This window comes from Columba livia, chromosome 17 (genome assembly GCF_036013475.1).
Source record: "Columba livia isolate bColLiv1 breed racing homer chromosome 17, bColLiv1.pat.W.v2, whole genome shotgun sequence".
NCBI lineage: Eukaryota > Metazoa > Chordata > Aves > Columbiformes > Columbidae > Columba > Columba livia.
Window position 1 is genome coordinate 14,298,241 of NC_088618.1, and position 19,875 is coordinate 14,318,115.

General features: G+C 47.8%; 1 protein-coding gene across 6 annotated transcripts in view; it reads right to left on the reverse strand.

Annotated features, from left to right (window-relative positions):
- Nucleotides 1-1,416: 1,416 nt before the first annotated feature.
- MORC2 (MORC family CW-type zinc finger 2) overlaps nucleotides 1,417-19,875 on the reverse strand; it is a 48,953-nt gene continuing 30,494 nt past the window's right edge. For 4 of the 6 annotated variants that reach the window (XM_065034006.1, XM_065034005.1, XM_021283180.2 and 1 more), the window contains 15 exons: nucleotides 19,204-19,289; nucleotides 14,441-14,581; nucleotides 13,757-13,911; nucleotides 13,484-13,612; nucleotides 11,551-11,656; nucleotides 7,863-7,995; nucleotides 7,451-7,525; nucleotides 6,975-7,358; nucleotides 6,456-6,599; nucleotides 6,308-6,362; nucleotides 5,386-5,527; nucleotides 4,857-5,048; nucleotides 4,668-4,761; nucleotides 3,248-3,436; nucleotides 1,417-2,373 (listed from right to left, as the gene is read on the reverse strand). In XM_065034006.1, coding sequence (XP_064890078.1) covers nucleotides 2,305-2,373; nucleotides 3,248-3,436; nucleotides 4,668-4,761; nucleotides 4,857-5,048; nucleotides 5,386-5,527; nucleotides 6,308-6,362; nucleotides 6,456-6,599; nucleotides 6,975-7,358; nucleotides 7,451-7,525; nucleotides 7,863-7,995; nucleotides 11,551-11,656; nucleotides 13,484-13,612; nucleotides 13,757-13,911; nucleotides 14,441-14,581; nucleotides 19,204-19,289 — 2,094 coding nt within the window. In that variant the 3' untranslated portion in view covers nucleotides 1,417-2,304. Of the gene's footprint in view, nucleotides 2,374-3,247; nucleotides 3,437-4,667; nucleotides 4,762-4,856; nucleotides 5,049-5,137; nucleotides 5,279-5,385; nucleotides 5,528-6,307; nucleotides 6,363-6,455; nucleotides 6,600-6,974; nucleotides 7,359-7,450; nucleotides 7,526-7,862; nucleotides 7,996-11,550; nucleotides 11,657-13,483; nucleotides 13,613-13,756; nucleotides 13,912-14,440; nucleotides 14,582-19,203; nucleotides 19,290-19,875 lie in introns of those variants that run through there. The other 2 variants (XR_010466843.1, XR_010466844.1) reach the window with 2 other exon arrangements.

A 19,875-nucleotide genomic window follows, 5' to 3' on the forward strand; every position in this document is an offset into this window, starting at 1 on the left:
TAGAAACCTTTCTTTCCCATAGCTAGCACACTCATTATTTGGATATAGTTTGAGAACAAGAGAGAACAGCCCAGCACAGAGTTAATGTTTTTAATTGCTCTGGTCTGAGAGCCAAGGACACTCTGAGCTCTGCCCACAGGTGTGAGGTATCGAGGGAGATGGACGGACAGAGCTGGACTGACACCCAGACTGAGCAATGAGAGTGTTCCAGCCCATTGGCGTCATGCTGCAGATTTAAGAGTTGGGCTCTTCCGCTGTCTTCCTCCACGTTCTCTTGCTTGCTCTTGCAATCAGGCTGGGGGAGGTTGGTGCAGGACGTTCAGCTTGGCCTTTTGCCATCCTCCAGAGGCCACTGGGCTTTCCTGCCTTTTTCCTCTCTTCTCTCTCTCTGGGATCAGCTATTAGGATCAGGTGCTGTTTCCTGGGACTGGCTGCTCAGCGTGTTTGTGAGGAACTGCCTTGAGTATCTTTTATTACTATTTTATATACATATTTACTAGCACTATATTAGTATTTTGTTATTTTATTAAACTGCATTTATCTCAATCCAAGTTTCTCCCTTCCCTTTCAATTCTCTCTCCCGTTAGGGGCGTGTGAGGGGGGTGAGTGAGCAGCTGCCATGGTTATATTGCCAGCTCGGGTTAAACTTAATATAAAACTCAGCTTCTACAGAAGAATCGTTTTCACCTGAAGCGCCAGTGTGCCACCACAACTAACAGAACCTCCAAGACATGTGAGGAAGGGAGAAGCCCGGTGGAGGTTGCTCCGGCACTCGAGGAACGCTGCCCCTCTGCCCAGGAGGGTGTCTGGGGATGCTCCTTTACCTGCGTTTACGCCAGGATGTCTGGGCCCAGATGCTGGAGGAAAGGAGTCACCCTCACTGTGTGCTGTTACAAGGACCTGGAATCCAGGTAATAAGCAAAAGTCTTCCCTCTTTCCTGTGGCATGTACAACTTAGGAGCTCTCCAGGACTATCAACCATTAGTGCTCAAGATTTTCTGTGCATCAGACGTTTAATTTGGAAATTTTTTTGCGAAACACCTATTACACATTCAGCTGTCAAAAGAATCCAAATGGTCCCTTCCGTCTGATGTTCCTGAAGGTCACCTCTTGGTCACGCTGTGTTTCTTTACACTGTAGGCAATTTCAGGTTTCTGGGCACTGAGGCCATGGACACATTGTCCTAGGAGACCTGAGAAGCTGTCCAGGCAGTGAACGCAAACCGAGTCACCTCGGGCACCAGTGTGCCAGGAGCCGCAGTGCAGCCCCCGCCGGGAGGACGGGGGACAGGCCTTGCTGCTGGCCCAGGGCCAGGCGCGGCTCGGCGGTGCCGCGCTCCACAGGCTCCAAGTTCCGGCACTCTAGTAAAGTTACCTGGAAGAGCAAGTTGATCAAAGCAACACCAGCCTGAGGGAGTAACAACAGAGCAGAAGGTCACTTTATTTTCAGCTGGTCGAGGAGTTCTTCTGCCCTTGAAATTATGTCTCAAAGAAACAGCAGCAAAAGTGCAATAAAGTGACTGCTAGAAAATAACTTTTAACTCCAGCTTTCTCCCGCTGATGACCACAACCCACTGCGAGCAGCCGAGGACGTCATTCTCTTCTGAAAGGATCCTCAGCCTCTGACTGTCAGCATGGTGACAATTCCATCTGCTTACAGAGACCTTGTATTTGGGAACCTCACTGCACTGGCAATTGCCAATCCCCAGCCCCCAGCCCGCTCAGAACCACAACTATGTCCCCTCTACTCATGCTCACACAAGGACTGTGTTTTAATCTCCTCTGTGTAGCTCAGTTTCTTGACTTGGCCTTCTCTAGCCCAAGGATCTTCAGCATCTTCCAGGTCAAAGTCCTGACCTCCTCTACCATAACTCAAGGCTTATTTTTAAGTTGCTGCCAGGTTCTTACTTGAGACAACCTGCTAAGGCAGGATGTTCTGGTCTTCCAGGTTTAGCATATGAATATATCCCAGATGCAAAAAGGGTACTCACACTTTTACCTCACTAAAAACGTACAGCAACCCTCCCATCACATCAGGCACAGTTCCTTTTTCTTTCAAAAATAAATATTTATAAAGAAAAGGAAATGATTCAGAGAATTACAGTGTTAAAAATTTTCCTGCCAACAGCACAAATGTCTTTTTCATGTAAAGTCACAATAACAAGTTGTACACCAACACAATATAAGTACTGCCTAAAACCGCTCTCGCCTCATCCGCTGCCACAGTCCTCCACTGCAGGAACCCACAACTCCCATCGCAGCAACGAGCTCCTCTGCGCTTCTCTAGGACTTGTACTGGGGCTGCTCAATCTCCTTTCGTGATCAAGTCCTCGATATATGCATCCAGTTCATCATCTGTATTGATATCAATGTCCTGAAAACAAAGGCACAAGAAATACCAGTGAAAAGGGAATCTTGAAAAACAGCGTAAGAACAACACCCCAGAGGAGCACAGCATCCTCTGCAACGCGGCTCTGCTCAGCCTTCGCTCGCCAGCTGCTGACAGCTGCACTGAAAGCACCATCAGCTTTCCATGTCAGCCTGACGGACAACGCCTGGACACCAGTCAGCACTTGCTGCTCAAACAATGCACTCAAGCTACAGGTTTACTATGCTGTTCAGGGCCCAGTTAGGAGGGGTATTTTTTTAGCTTTAACACATATTTTCCTAATAGGGAGCAGCTGCTTCCACCTGCTTTCAGTAGTTTTTCCACTGGGTGGTCCTGATTTTATTTTAAAGTAGCTTTTTATTTAGAGTTTTTTTATTTAAAGCTTTTATTTAAATATATATTTGCTATTTTAATTTAATATTTAATAGTATAATAAATAGATTTCACCATATATTTTATATTATTTGTTTAAAGATTTGCACTTCTCTATGCAGGGCTCAGAATCCAGCACCACCTTTCTGCCCTATGCCCAGGGAAATTGTCCCGCAGCCCCATGTTTCAGAGCAGAAAGCAGAAAACAAACAGAAGCTGTGCACGATGCATATGCCATGAAAAACCCATCTGTGAAAACTAATGCTCATCAGGACTCCCCAGGCCCGGATCCCGAAAGGTGGGCAGCGACGGCAGCCGTGCGCTCAGCTGCTTCGCGTGGTCTGAGCCCCAGTCACACCCAACCGAGGAAGAGCTGAAGCCCAGTTAAATGCTGGACTAAGACACCTGAAGTGCCTGGAAGGGGCTGTGTCTGGGGACGGTGGCTACTCATGGGGCAGCTCTGGTTTCACACCCCTTCCTCACCCACCTCCTGTACTTTCTGCAGAAGGGCCACGATGTTAGTCCTCAGCTTCTGCAGTTTCTCCTCTGTTTCCTTCAGCTTCCTCTCTGAGTTGCGCAGGTTTTCTTCGCAGGCTTTGGCCCGGGCGTCGGCACGTGTCTGATATGAGTTGCACAGGTTCTGCAGACCTACCTCATACTGTCTGAAATATTCTTTCTGTAGAAGACAAGACACAACAGACGCCACGGTAAGAAGAAGCACCGAGTGTCAAGAAAGCCCCAGCACTTGCAGCCTGTAGAACAGTCTGGCGACCGGCGGTCTGCGAGCGAGCAGCACCAGGCTCGCACCGCACCCTGCCCGCAGTCCTCACCACGCTCACGTTTACATTTCTGATTTGCCTACTGCAGGCAGCACAAAAAATTCACACGGGTTTTCACATTCCTCAAAGGCCCGAACCACAACAAAAGCTGCCTGAATTCAGATTGAAGATGCAGCAAGTTTTAAAAAGCCTAAAACCACAGTTATGCTGTAGAAAGATCTGACAGTTTCTGTACGCAGTTAATTTCCTTAGCACAGACCACCCAGACAGCACAGCTTGTTCCTGTGAGGTAGGAACATTTACACTTGCAGGAACTCCAGACAAGACCAATGAGTCCTGCAGAAGCAGCAGGACAAGTAAGTCAAGCAGACACCTGAATTAACAGAGAGAAAAGAGTAAGAGACAAGAGACACTGCAACTATATACATGGCGAGTGAGGGAACTGGGCGCCTTGAAGACTACCATATAAGCAGTGGCTTTTGTCATTTTGTCATCTGTAGGTGGCTTTTGTCACCTACAGATGCCTCCTGAAAAGGTCTCCCTTTGTGGTGTGTCAAAGAAGAGAGAAGTCAGAGAAGCCAGCACCATTTCTCCACGTTTCAGCCTGCACTGGACCCTCCCGTACCAGCACACAGCTTCTGGTGCTGGCCCAGCCCCAGCTGTTTCTTGCTCAAACAACAAGGTGCTCCAGCAAACGCAGAGCCGACCCAGCGGCCATCAGCCTGTGCACCTGGAGAAGTGCGACGGGCTTCTGTGTTCTCTCCCATTTTTAAGATTGCTTCTGCAAAAGTTAGATTAATAAGGCTGGGGGCAAAATGAATAGGTATGCCTACGTCCTATTTCTACAAACCTCTGACCTGGCCTCTCTTATATAAAAGCATAACAACAATGGACAGGACATTAAGACAGTAGCAGCCAACAGCATTCCCACACAGATGTGTGGTAAAGCAAAAGACCTAAGGCATTTTCCTGAGGCTCTCATTCTTTTTCTCAGCTACATTAGTCTGCTAAGGATCCAAATAAGCTTTTGAAGAGTGCAATCTTGCCTCAACAAGATGCACACTTGCTGTAAGAATGGAACATGTGTGGGGAAAAAAAAACAAACTTGTCTAGAAACACTGAACTCACCAAGGGAAACGCCAACAACCCTTCCGAGCTCATGGAACTCAGCTCATTCTTGGAGACAGGAAAATTCGGAGGTAAGAAGTACCGCAAACAATTTCTACGCAGCAAAGAAAAACACAAAGCCAGAATTGGGAGCTTAAAAGATTAAAGCAATCAGACTGCAGCAGCTCACAAGAACTGCAGTGAACCCACCGAAGAATCTGGACTAGCAAGTCTACTGTTTCTTGGCTGCTGCTGGGGCCAGTGGTGTCTGGCTCAATTCTGACACAGTCTGAGGTAGAAGGTTCAGCCACAACCACCTCCTCTTCCTGCTGCGTATCTGGAGCCTGGTACTCAGGAGAGGGAGGCTTCATCAACCTCACATCCTCGCTGCCCTTCTCTACCCTGAAAGAAAATATTAAGGGAAAGTCAGATATCTTTCTCTACATTGGCCATACCTGAAACACTGTTAACGGTTTCGTCAGAACCTGTACCCAGTTGTCACTCTGAGACCTCCAGGTTATACAACAGCTGCCTCCACAGGAACATCACCTCAAAGCGATGGGCAGACTGTCTGGAGTCTGTCATGCTCATTCCTTACGAAGCAGCTGGACAATCTTGAGCACGCACACCCCCTGACATGACAGTAAGGTATTTGTCTTCAGCATCTATGGAAGTAAAATGTGGTCTTGCTCCTGAAAGCAAAACAAGCCTCCAAAATCCAGTAGCTAGAGATAGTTACCAGCGATCCCTTGGTGTGGTGTCTGTGGGAACATAATCGAACTTCACCTTCCAGCGCACTGCATGCTTGCCCATTTCCACAGCTGTGACACGGCCTGTGAACCACTCCTTGTTCACACGCACTTCCACGTGCAGCCCTTTATCTGGAAGGACGAGGACAGTAAAGATGTTTGCTGAAGAGCACGTTCTACACGAGCTCTAGAGAAGATCACCACCCTCAGCAGGGAGCAAACCTAAACCTGTGACAATTCCTCCAAATGGTACATAAACCATAAAAACACTCCTGTCACACAGTACAACTCCTACTTACAAACGTTAAGATGCAAGGAAATCATATGGCATTTTCAGACAGGTTCCTCCTTCATTCCTGTCTGACATGGGCTTTCCAGACTCATGTTGGCCCCTAGGACAATTTGTCACGTGTTCCTAGTGGGACACTTTGCAGACAGCTCCTTGGCAAGAAGCTCAAGAAATACTCTGCTCTGGCAGAAGGTGCAACACCACCCTGGATATCATCTTTCCTGGGGGTCTCTCAGGCCCTCTCGCCCTCTCCTCTCACAGCAGGACTAGATACAGTCCTCAGCATCTCCCAGCTAACGCAGCTCCATGATCCATTTGGTCAGGATGGGTGAGCACATCGGTCTACACCATGTGGCCAAGCATCTTACCCACAAACGTGACGCAGCCCTCAGATTACGGATCTTCCCACGCCACAATTACCTCTTGTCTAATCAAAGGGTTCCTGGCCAAAATGTTTCACGAGAGTCAGAGTCACCTCAGGGTTTGGAACCCAAATTTCCACTAGTTCTTAATTTAAAAAGCTCATTAATGAAACCACACATTTAACCAGTGAGTCTAGTTTTGCCACAGTTCTTTTCCACTGTGTTCAGATACCAGCATTAGTTCAAGGGTTCATTTCTCACCTTTCTGAGCATTCTTCAGTTCTGCCAGTTCTTCTTCTCCAGCGCTGTCTGTGAGCTGTGAGCGGAGAGTGCTCAGATTAGCTGCCTTCCAACAAGACTATAAACACCTGACAAACACCTTCTGCTGGGGAAATCAATGCACTCTCACCTCTACCACCACCTCACTGGAATCCTTCTTTTCGTCTTTCACTGCCAGAAATTTGCCCCGTTTTGTCTTTTCCTTCTTGTGCTCCCCCTCCTCCTCAGACCCATCCTCTATGCTGTTCGAGGTCCTCTTCCGAGTGGTGGAGGCCTGCAGGAAGCAAACAAGCTCTAGCTGTTAATTCCAGCATGATACCGACCAAAACCTTCTTCCAGCCAAGTTAAAACAAAAATGCTCAGGATCCAGTATTTAATTTGATAGTTAATTAGCTTTTCCCATGATCATGCAAACGTTCACTCTGCCACTCCACATTCTTTTTTTTTCTGTGGAAACAGCCTGGTCTAACAGGAATGAGATGAAACAAGTCTTCACGAGGGCTGTAGAATGGCTCCCTAACTCAAGAGTAAAGTAAAAGTTAGGTTGTCCTGCACAAGGACCACAATGCAAACTCCAGGAGAGAGAGCGGGACAGGTCACGCAGAACAGCAGGGAAAGAGCTGGCAGTTGTCATCCCATCAAGTCTCACCTGCGGGCATTTGACAGTGGCAGATTTCTTTAGTGCTGGCACTTTGACGGCTTTTGGACTGAGTGCCTCACGTGAGCTCTTGGGGCTCTGCAGGGCAGCAGAGGGTGGTTTTGTACTTGGTTTGGCAAGAGTTTTTGAAGTGCTGTTAGACTTTCCAGCAGTCACAGTGTGCTGGGGTGTCCTGGAAGTGCTGGGCTCCTCCTGGGGGAGCGCGCTGGCCACTTTGGAAGTGCTGTTATTTGGCAAAGCTGAAGATGACTTTGCAGGCTGACTGATGGACTTGGGAAGAGATGTAGGTGCTGGTGGCCTGCTGGGAGCGTTCTTGATGACATCAGGTAAAGGAGGAGATCGTGGGCGCTGAGGTCGGGTCTGGGACTGGGTGTTCTGAAAACATAAGGGTACAGAGAGAAAGGATGGAAGTGTCAGGCATTGCTTTTCAGGGTAGACAAGGACAGCACACCGGGTATCCTAATTACCTCCCCCGCAGGCCGTGTGGTCACTTCCAGAGGAAGTTTCTTTAAGTCAGCTTGAGATCGAATTGGAGTGGTTTTCTATTAAAAGAAAAATTAAAAAAAAAAAATCAGAAAGGCCATCTTTAAAAGCTGTCAGAGCCTGTCTGAACCCAGCCCAGTAAATAGTTTTCCACTTAAAAATCAACAATTATAAGCAGGTGTGTTCTGTGTCATTCAAGAGACATCCCTTCATCTGAACACCAGCAATCACTCTTACTTTCCTAGCAGAAAACGAAATGCAAGCTGAGATGCTTGTCTTCCGCTATTGAAGCAACCCCTGTCCCATGAGGGAGCACAGGTGGCATTACAGGCTGAGACAGACATGCCTCGGCATCAGCCATTCACACTAGGAGGGCCCTGAAACCTCCAGATTCACCTGCAGAGCTTCCAGCTTTTCCTGCTGCTGGCGGATTTTCTCTGTGAGTTGTTTCTGCTTTTCCTCCTGTGATTTCAGGTCTTTCTTCAGAGTTCCCAATGGTACCTTCTGCTTCTGCTCTGCAGCTTCACATCTAGTATGAAAGGAATGTGAGACAGTCTCAGGAACGAGAGCAGAACCTGCACTGCCTCACACACAGCACTGTCCCCGTAACCCATCCCAAATGCAGTGGTAAACCCACTTTCTTTTCCACAGTAGCCACAATCTCAAAACAACTGGTTTTCTTCTTGGGAAACATATAAACAATTTAAGGATCAAGAGCACAGTTGTTAAAAAGACAAGACATTTATGGCCAGGAGCTAAACAGAGCTTAGGGACAGCTGCAACTGGTTTTCTACACTGTTTCTGTACTCTGGACTTATACAGAAATTTTTCTTCCTATCAACTTATGTTTTCATATCAATTCCTGTTGTCACAGCCTTCAATTTAGAAAGGAAAGCTTACTACCAGGAGGCTGTGATTAAGACAAGTGTGATTCACATGAGCCTTCTAGCAGAAGATGCAATTCACCTTGCTGCCCAATGCCACTAAGTTTTCATTTGCAATATCCCTTAACTATTTGCTTTTTCCATCCTGTTCAGCTTGTGGCCTACAAAACAGTGGTGAGTACTCTGCTCGCTCAGGTCCTCTCAGGTGCAGAATCCTGGAGGAGTCTTTGAGAAGAGGAAAACACAGGTAGGAAATACAGGAAAGTGGACTGGCATCACCTGCAAAGTTCTGGCTGAGCAGCCGGCCATCAGCAGCACTGCCAGGGCAAGGAGAGGGGACTGAGGGGTTCCCAGGCTCATCTGTCACAGAACTGAGGCCTGGACGGACACACCAGGATCAGCCCCTTCAGGGCAAAGTCATGCAGGGGTGACGTGAGACAGGAATCTGCAGTACCAAGACAACTCTTGCACAAGGCAAGAGATCCAGCTGAGTCCTGCACTGCCTTGGAGCCAACCCACTGAAAACTTCCCCAGGTGTGTCTTACAGATAAATGGAGAACATTGTTCTCACTGTAGATCATACAGAGCTCCAAGAGGCTGATAAGAGATGATTTTATCAAGATCTCTGATCCTGAACCCGTCAACAGATGGGATATGCCCTAGTCTGTGAGACTCTGGCTACTGGGGGGACCGGGGAGTCCTGCCTGGTGGCTGGAGAAGGGTACAGGGGTTCAGGCAGAGATGTGGGTGCCTCTAGACAGGAGGCGCCTGGCAAGAGCAAGGATCCAGATCCACTGTGGGATGGACAGTGTGCCCAAGCTGAGACACTGGGAGGTCTGTAGTGTGTGTGTGTTGTCTGTGTCCACGTGGGGAGGATTGTACCACCCGCCTTGGGGTCACCTATCCCGGTGCAAGTAACCAGAGGGATGCGATCCAAGGGCCAGATACAGATGCATTTCCACTAGTGGCCCTTCATCCTGACCAGCTGAGAGGGAACAGGATGAGGCGGCTGGTGCAGCTTGTGAGTGCCACGCACGTCCACTTGTGCTGATCTGCACATCCAGCCGTGCACACGCACGTGCTCTGTCTGTGTTTGTGTCCACCAGCAACACACTCCCAGCCTCACTGCTGCTTGCAGCTGGGAAACTGCAGACGTGGCAGCCTCTGCTCTGCCCCAGCAGTTCAGCCAGAGGACATCTGGGCACAGCCACACTCTGCATCGCTCTGTACCAGGGCACAAATACAGGGAGGGACAGGGAAGTTAGTGTCAGTACTCTTCCAATGATGGGTACCAAAAGGAAGAAGCCAGAAAATCAATACTTTCCAAATATCAACACTTCTTTGTAGCCTTTTCAGCCACAGATGTTAGAATTTTTATTCTAATTAAAAGTTACTGCCCAGATTAATTCCCCTTGTCTTTAGCACTGAGCCAAAGGCACCTGAATGACAGCTGAGCAGCTTCCCTCATTATACAACACAGACAAGAACGAGCTTCTAGCAGTGTCTCTCTCCAAAGAGAAGCAGCAGCCTAGAGCAATTGTTTTCTTCATCCAAATTAATCACAGAATCATTTCAGCTGGAAGAGACCCTCAGGATCATCGAGTCCAACCATAACCCAACTCTAGCACTAACCCATGTCCCTGAGAACCTCATCCACCTGTCTTTCAAACCCCTCCAGGGCTGGTGACTCCAGCACTGCCCTGGGCAGCCTGTTCCCATGCCCCACAGCCCTTTGGGGAAGAAATTGTTCCCCACATCCAACCTCAACCTCCCCTGGTACAACTTGAGGCCGTTTCCTCTGCTCCTGGCGCTTGTTCCTGGGGAGCCGAGCCCGACCCCCCTGGCTCCAAGCTCCTTTCAGGCAGTTCAGAGATCAGAAGGTCTCCCCTCAGCTCCTGTTCTCCAGCTGAACCCCCCAGGTCCCTCAGCCGCTCCATCACACTTGTGCTCCAGCCCCTCACCAGCCTCGTCTCCTCCTCTGCACTCTCTCTAGTATTTCAATGTCCTTCTGATGATGAGGACACCAGGATTCAAGGTTTGGCCTCCCCAGTGCCCAGCACGGTGGCACAATCACTTCCCTAGTCCTGTTGGCCACACTATTCCTGACACAAGCCAGGATGTTGGTGGCCTCTTGGCCGCCTGGGGACACGCTGGCTCATATTCAGCCACTGTCACCAACACCCCCAGGGCCTGTTCCAGCCGCTCTTCCCCAGCCTGCAGCATTCATGGGGTTGTTGTGACCCAAGTGCAGAACCCGGCACTTGGCCTTGTTGAACCTCAGAAAACTGGCCTCAGCCCATCGATCCAGCTGGTCCAGATCGCTCTGTATGGCCTTCCCACCCCCCAGCAGTTGGCTAGATTCTACCTAAATTTTATAACTGTGAACCATTCTGGTGGTAAATGAATCGATGTGTTGCTCCCTCAAGTGTGCAAAATGTCATTCTCAGGATCAATGCAACTCAGGTGTTGCTGCAGTTTGTGTTGTCTAATGGGCTGGAGCTACAGTAGCAATAAAGACAATTGCAAAGACCTCACTGAACACATATCGCTCCCAGACTGCACCTATGACTACTCTTCAATTGCAGTCTACATTAAAATTAACATGCATAAACTAAAGCTACAATCATATTTCCAGTGGCAGTGCAGATAAAGCATAAAGGACTTCTACTTCACCAAATCACTGGTGGAGGAGCCTCTGGAGGGTTCATCTGGTCTCATGCCCTGCTCTGGCACGTCCACTCAGGTTGCTAGGAACACGTCCTGGAATATCTCCAAGGACAGAGGTTCCACAACCTCCCTGGGCAACCTGTGCCAGGGCCTGGCCACCCTCCAGGGGCAGGACTCTGCGCTTATCCTGTCTGAACCCATGAGGTTCCTGTGGGCCCATTTCTCCAGCCTGCCCAGGTCCCCTGGATGGATACACAACTCCCTGGCGCATCAGCTGCTCCTCGTAGTTTGGTATCATCACTGAGAACACACTCTACAATTTATGCATTGCACAACGCCCACTAATGTGTCAGCTCCAAATATATGTCATCAATACTTTTTCACAGACTGTGAGCACAGCTTAAAGGTATGGAATTACTGCCTATTGCTCCGATCATTCTCAACAAACAGATGACCAGAAAAATATCAAAACAACAAACCCATCTGCAAATAAGGCACACTGTAGAAAAGTCTTTATATTAACTGATTCTTACCTGTCTTGTTCAGGATCAGGGTTCATAGAGCACACCCAGCTATCAGGGTAATTCTTCTCCACTGAACTCAGCTGGAATGGGAGAGTCCGCCATTTCAGACATACATCTGTTAGAAAACACTTTGCAGTCAGAAATATCCAGCTTGAGTCACAGAATCATTTTTTTTCCATAGCACTTCTCAAGCCCATTTAATGCCCAAGGACCACACCGATTTCCAAAGTTCATCCAAGGACAATAAGACTAGTGGCCAACAAAAATGTGAGACAGCAACAGGATATACTGGGTCAGTTCTTGCTTCATGCTCACAAAATGCTTGGAAGAAGATCTCAAATCTTGTACAGGGCAACCATAACAAGAATCTGGTGAAGCCTGGCATCAACTGATACTAGAGGACCTCGCACGCACTGCTGCAATGACAGCACATACACACCAAACTGAACAGCTGGTCCTGAAATCACTGCTCATCTCAGAAGTCAGGCTGTGTCTCACTGATGTCAACACAAAACAAGTCAGAGATTTATTCACAAAAAAAAATAAATAATTAATAAAAAAGATAACCTATTAAATTTTAGATAAACCAAGAAGACAGATTTGGCCTCCAATGAGGTCAAAGGAATTTGGTGTCTGTCTAAGAGACAAAGTGGTTGTGTTGAGATCTCCCTTACCCCAGTAAGCATTTAGCCAGAGGTTTTTACAGGTTTACAGAACAGAACTCAGATTAAATGTGAAACTCAACAGTAAACAGTTCACAGAATCACAGAATAGTTGAGGCTGAAGGGACCTCTGGAGATCATCCAGTCCAGTCCTCTGCTCACGCAGGGTCACAGAGCAGATCACACAGGTGGGTCCAGGCGGTTTGAATGTCTCAGAGAAGGAGACTCCACACCCGCTCTGGGCAGCCTGGGCCAGGCTCTGGCACCTCCCAGCAAACAAGTTTCTGCTCATGTTCACATGGAGCCTCCTGTGTTTCAGTCTGTGCCCACTGACCTTCATCCTATTGTTGGTCACCACTGAACAGAGTCTGGTCCATCCTCTTAGACACCCATCCTGGAAATATTTATCAGCACTGGTAAGATCCCCTCCCAGCTTCTCTTCTCCAGCTCAACAGCCCCAGCTCTCTCAGTGTCTCCTCATCACAAAGATGCTCCAGACCCCTCAGCATCTTTACAGCCCCTCACTGGACTCCCTCCAGTAATCCCTTATCCTTCTTAAACTGGGGAGCCCAGAACTGGACACAGACTCCAGATGGGGCCTCCCCAGGGCAGAGGGGGAGGAACAACTTCCCTGGACCTGCTGGTCACACTCTTCCTCATGCCCCCCAGGTACCGTTGGCCTTCTTGGCCACAAGGGCACATTGTTGACTCATGGTCAACCTGTTGTTGAGCAGAACTCCCAGGTCCTTCTCTGCAGAGCTGCTTTCCAGCAGGCCAACCCCCAACCTGTACTGGTGCCTGGGGTTGTTCCTCCTCAGGTGTCAGACCCTACACTTACCCATGTTGAACTTGTCCCCTTCTGTGCTCACACCTAGTACCAATTATCAGGTCAGTGCATCAGAATACAATTTACTTGTCCACTTTCCATTGTCTACAGGGAAGTTTCAGATCTTATCCTAGTGCTGGGATTTGTGGCTTTGGTCAGTTCCAGTTCATGTGAGATTTCTAAGCCCATTCTCAACAGTGCGACCAGCCACACCTGTCTTGTTCTGTAAGGGCACCTGAAGAGGTTAGTAAACTGTGCAGGAAAAGAACCTCACATCAAGATGTCTAAGTGTGCCATCAAGTGCAGACAAAGGCAACTCATAGAAGGAGACAAGCCCTCGACGCGGATAGTGATAGCGAAGCTCATCTCAAATGTCCTACCCATCCAGCTGTGCCCCAACTGCAGCCTGGAGTCCCTGCCCTTCCCCAGGGAGGACCAGCCTGGTCGGACGCACCGCACTGAATCGTGGTGGGGATCTCCATGGCTCTCCGGCGTTTGTAGCGCAGTTCGCTAGATGGAGGTTGGTTCCAGTTTGCTGACAAATAACCAAATTCATCCCAGAACTTGATGATACCTCTCTGTGCTAGAAAATAAACAAGCCTCCACTCAGTATGGAGCCTTTACCACAAAAATCACCACCTGCAATCTTTGTTTCCCTCCCCCTCAGCTGCCATCCAGCTACCAATGTTTCCCCTTCCAGCCCCCGGTAATTGTGAAGCTTCATTACCTATACCAACATCCTTCCAGTACTGAGCCAAATGCTCCCCCATGGCCTTCAGCAAGTGTCGATACTCTTTAGCATCAGCGAAGTCTTGTTTATTATGGGTTGGCTCCAGAACCAAATAAGGCACATCCACCACACCTACCACTCCACCACAAGCCCTGGAAGAGGGACACAAAGTCACAAACATCATTAAACTACCAGGTCATTCAGAAAAACAATATTGAAAATAGCAGGTTACACACACTCACTGATCCACCCATTCCTGCAGTACTGCTGGTTTTAATTTAACAGCTTTCTAAATAGGACTCCAACCAGCATGCAAAAAGTAAGGTGGGCTCAAATATTTGTAATGGCTTTCAAGAACAATTCTCCCTTGCCCTGGAATGAGGTGGTATTGCTGCCAGTATTCATCAGCCTCAAACAGCAACATCAAGCACAAAAGCCTCATCCTGCTGCAGGTATGACCAACATCTATGTAGAGGACATTCTGTGAAGGAACCACAGAAATATTGGGCAATGTTAAAAATAACTGACCAAAGAATTCAAACTAAAGGTTGACAATATGAGTAAACCTCATACTCATGAAGAATGATGAAAGCAGAACAAGCTTATCGCACAGCCTAAGTTATATGTAGGAACATGCCGGGCTTAATCAAAAAGATCACTGAGAAATCTCCAGGAACTCACATGCCACCCTCCAGCTGTGGGCCCACCTTCTCGTACATCTTGATCAGCCGACTGCAGTTATAAATGAACATGCCATCCAATTCGCGCTGCTCAATATTGACACCAAAGATAAAATTCAGTTCTTTGGGTTCCTTGAGAGCCCTGTAAGAGAATGAAAGAGAGCTTCCGAGATGTTGAAAATCAAACTACTGCCATTACTGTCATTATTTGCTGGAAATCCAGCACCTTTGAGCATTATGGGTTTACTAACACCTGTCCTGTAGTCTACTATTTCTGAAAACATGAAGCATTTGTGGAATGTCCATTACAACTAAATACGAACAAAATACAAAAGCTTTATAACACAGACACCGATTTAGGCTGGACAGTATCTGCTCAGATAATTTAATTATTCATTTCGATATGTTTTCTCCTTCAGGAATGGGTTCTGGTTTTTTATTTCAGACCCACACTACATGGCGTCATACTCAGTATATAAACTGGGGGAGCAGGCTGGGGGCAGATCACTGCTCAGGGGCGGGCTGGGCAACAGGCAGTGGGTGGTGAGCAACCGCGTTGTGCATCACTTGTTTTCTGTTTTCTTTTACTATTATTATTATTGTTATTATTATTATTATTCTCTCTTCCTGCACTATTTTGACACAGTCTCCCACAGCATCCTCACAGCTAAGTTGAGGAGGTGTGGTCTAGACAATAGAGTAGTGAGGTGGGTTGCAAACTGGCTTAAGGAGAGAAGCCAGAGAGTGGTGGTCAATGGTGCGGAGTCTAGTTGGAGGCCAGTATCTAGTGGAGTGCCTCAGGGGTCAGTACTGGGGCCAATATTATTCAATATATTCATTAACGATTTAGACGAGGGAATAGAGTGTACTATCAGCAAGTTTGCTGATGACACTAAGCTGGGAGGTGTGGCTGACACACCAGAAGGCTGTGCTGCCATCCAGCGGGACCTGGACAGGCTGGAGAGTTGGGCGGGGAATAACCTAATGAAATTTAACAAGGGAAAGTGTAGAGTCCTGCATCTGGGCAGGAACAACCCCAGGTTCCAGTATAGGTTGGGAAATTACATATTAGAGAGCAGTGTAGGGGAAAGGGACCTGGGGGTCCTGGTGGACAACAGGATGACCATGAGCCAGCACTGGGCCCTTGTGGCCAGGAAGGCCAATGGCATCCTGGGGTGTATTAGAAGGGGGGTGGTTAGCAGATCGAGAGAGGTCCTCCTTCCCCTCTACTCCGCCCTGGTGAGACCACATCTGGAATATTGTGTCCAGTTCTGGGCCCCTCAGTTCAAGAAGGACAGGGAACTGCTGGAGAGGGTCCAGCGTAGGGCAACGAAGATGATTAAGGGAGTGGAGCACCTCCCTTATGAGGAAAGGCTGAGGGAGCTGGGTCTCTTTAGTTTGGAGAAGAGGAGACTAAGGGGGGACCTCATTAATGTTTATAAATATATAAAGGGTGAGTGCCATGAGGATGGAGCCAGGCTCTTCTCGGTGGCAAACAATGACAGGACAAGGGGTAATGGGATCAAGCTGGAACACAAGAGGTTCCGCTTAAATTTGAGAAAAAACTTCTTCTCAGTGAGGGTGGCAGAGCCTGGCCCAGGCTGCCCAGGGGGTTGTGGAGTCTCCTTCTCTGCAGACATTCCAACCCGCCTGGACATGTTCCTGTGCGACCTCACCTGGGCGTTCCTGCTCCAGCAGGGGGATTGGACTAGATGATCTCTTGAGGTCCCTTCCAATCCCAAACATACTGTGATACTGTGATACTGTCCTATTAAACTGCCTTTATTGTCTCAACACACTGATTTTTTTCATCCCACTGGCTGTGTGATGCTTGCTTGTCAGCTGGGATTAAACCATGAGAGTCCTTTCTGATCCAGAGACCCCCTCTCCCCACAGAGGGTCCTGCAGCGCTGCTCAGAGCTCCGCGGGCCAGGCCCAGCACACTGCAGCACTCTGTGTCTCTCTGGCATTACCAGGGTGACAGCATGCTTTTTTCAAATATTTTACTGTTTTTTCAGGATGCTGCACTTGTTTGGGGTGAAAGTTCCACGACACTGGACATGACCACTGTCCTGTGCACTTGCCTGTACTACCCCATATACCTTGCCACTCATCCAGCCTTGGGGCAGATCTCTAGGTGAGATTAAATAGTTGTTTAACCTTAAACAACTACAGGACCAGAAATATATTCAGGAGGAACAGTAATCAGAACATGCTAGTTTGAACTTCCCAAGGATATCCAGCACTTTCAAGAGGTATTATAATTACCCTGGAAGAGAAGGGGAAGCTGAAAGAAGGTGCCTCCCCCATGGATTGCCTCTCCAAGGAGAAAAGGTAAAATGTGCAATTATTAATAGTGTCCAATAGATGGCTCTTGAAGTACAGAGATGATGGCAATGCTGAGTATAAATACCAGATTGACCTCATGGCCAGTAATTTTATCATACCATATCATAAGCCAGTATTATGAAGTATAGAATAATACCATACCCAGCTCCCAGAGATGATAAACAGAGCAAGGGGGAACATATAACACAGCTCTGGGAACAAGTGCAATAATTTTGAGAGCCAAGAAACCAACATTGTGACCAGTGACTATTAACCTAATGTAATGAATGCTTATAAACAATTTGTTTTAACACAGTCTGGTCAGATCTGTCTTTATCTCAACCCACTGTGCCCCATTTTGGGCATCAAAAAAGATTGTTGAGTCTTAACCCCAGCCGGCAACCAAGCGCCACACAGCCGCTCGCTCACCCCTGCCCGGCGGGATGGGGAAAAGGATCAGAGAAAATATGTGTGGGTTGAGATAAAGACAGTTTAAAAGGAGAGCAAAAATCAAGTGATGCACAATGCAACTGCTTTCCTCCTCCCTTTTATAATTGCAGGCCTCACCATTATCCATCTTACATTCCTCCAACAATCGGGCTCAAACAACCCCCTAAGCAGACTGTAACAAAATCCCATTCCACCCTTACTTCTCTCTAAAAGATATCTTCGGCTTCATGCTAATATTCCTCCCTTTAATAAATTTAGCCTTATTCTCCCCTAACCTCTCAGGAGACCCAGAAAAGTTTACACCCGCAAAGCCAGTGACGGTTGCCCAGCCCGTCCCTGAGCAGCGATCTGCCCCCGAGCCAGCTCCCCAGGTTTATACACTGAGCATGATGCCATATGTTGTGAAACATCCCTTGACCAGCTGTCCTGGGTGTCCCCTCGCACTGTCTCGTGCATCTCCAGCCTCCTGGATGAAAAGTCCTTGACCTGGTGTGAACATTGTTCAGCCACAACCAGAAAACATCAGTGCACGAACAACATTCTTCATGTACTGAATCCAAAACACCGCACTATACCAGCTATTGGGAAGAAAATTAACTCCACCCCAGCCGAGACCACAAGAGGCATAGAGAAGCTATTTTCAAACAAACCTGTATTATCCAAGTTCTTTGTTCACTGTTCAGCTTTTTACAAGGAAAAAATATTTTGCCCATTGGCAGGAAGGCCAGAAGAGCATTCACAAAATTTTACTTTGTGCACTGTCATCAAAACCGAGAATGGGTCTCTTTAGCTTGGAGGAGACTGAGAGGTGACCTCATAAATGTTTACAGATATCTAAAGGGTGAGTGTCAGGAGGATGGAGCCAGGCTCTTCTTGGTGACAACCAACCGCAGGAAAAGGGGTAATGGGTTCAAACTGGAACACAGGAGGTTCCACTTAAAATTGAGAAGAAACTTGTTCCCAGTGAGGGTGGCAGAGCCTGGCCCAGGCTGCCCAGGGGGTTGTGGAGTCTCCTTCTGTGCAGACATTCCAACCCGCCTGGACACCTTCCTGTGTAACCTCATCTGGGTGTTCCTGCTCCATGGGGGGATTGCACTGGATGAGCTTTCCAGGTCCCTTCAACACCTGACACTCTGGGATTCTGTGATTCTGTGAATTAAAAGAAGCTGTACATGGAAAAGTACGTGGAAGCTGCAAATGAGAGCTTCTCCCAAGAGTTTCTGCATTCCTCAGATCACAGCTCCTGGCACTTTCAAATTAGAGCTGTATTTATTTATTCATTTTTAGCATCTTAAGATACATTAGATCTATCTCTGGCAACAAGTCTGGGATCGTTCTGACCTTGCAGCCATGTAAAGTAGCATGCAAAAGAACCAGGTGGGAACAGAGACTCTATACATACAAATCCCCAACTTTCTCAGGCTCAGGATTTGTTTTAAGAGCATTTGGTTTTGATTACAACTTCATTTGTGAAATGCATATGAAAAATTTGCAAGAAAACTGTAGAGATGATGTTCCTGTGAGTACATCAACAGTGAATTTAATTGCAACCAGAACTAAGTTAGAACAATGCCTTTGGATTTAATAGCACTGACTACAGCAGAACTCGGAAAGTTTTTAGAAAACATCCCTACAACTCTAATGGCCATTTCACTGGGACATACTAACATTTGTTTGCCTCCCTGAATCTTACCTTCAGGTGAAAAAGCAGAACACTGAAAAAAGCTGACATGAAAAACAGGTAAAGATCTACAGAAAACATGCCAAATCCAAAGATGTCTTTCAGCAAGTAAAAGAGGAACATCAGAAGCAAACAGAACAGCAAACTCAGTCCCCTCAGTTTAACAGCCCATGCGGGATGCCCACAGACATTTAAGCTTTGAGCTGAACTGCTTCCTCCACCACACAAGCAAAGTAGGAGAGACAGCTGAGCACGTGGAGCGAACAGCCTGGGAAAACCAGAGCTCTGAACCACCTTGCACTCACCGCTGCTTTGCATCCTTGATCCTTTTCTTGACATCAGCCTCCCGGCGCATGGTTATTGCAGAGTTTTGGACTTGACGCAGCATCACCTGCAAACAGGCATTGCACAGCAAAACTGCTGCTGTGAAATCCATGAAATTAACTCACTTGTATTATTTTTCCCCCTTCAAGAAGATCTCAGAAATGTTATAAATGCAAAGAATTCATGAACAGTGGAGCATGACAATCTGCACAGCTTTGTGTTCAGGGCAGTGCTGGCTGCTGGCTTGCTTAACCAGCTACGCAGTTGCTTGCAAGAAAACGGCTAAATGTAACTTAACACCTAAGATAACTGAAACCAGAGGGTAATGGAGACACCAGGAAGGAGCCAGGGTACTCGGATACTGTTGCTTCCAGCAGATGCCAATAGGAAGTACAGAGATTTTAAGCAGGTGCCCCTGGCTGACCAGGGTGTACCCACAGTCACAGGCTGGGTCTCAAGACTTGTTCCTGACAAGAGCCACAGCCACGCTGAACAGGCAAACGGCCCATCTCCAACAGCCCCTGCGCAAGTGCTTCATAGCCAACTGCACAAACAGGAAGGGGAAACAGCCAAAAAGCACCCTGTATGACTTCTGTTCAAATACCACACGTGCCCCCGGCCTCTTCCACAGAGGCCAACATCAAACAAAGCGC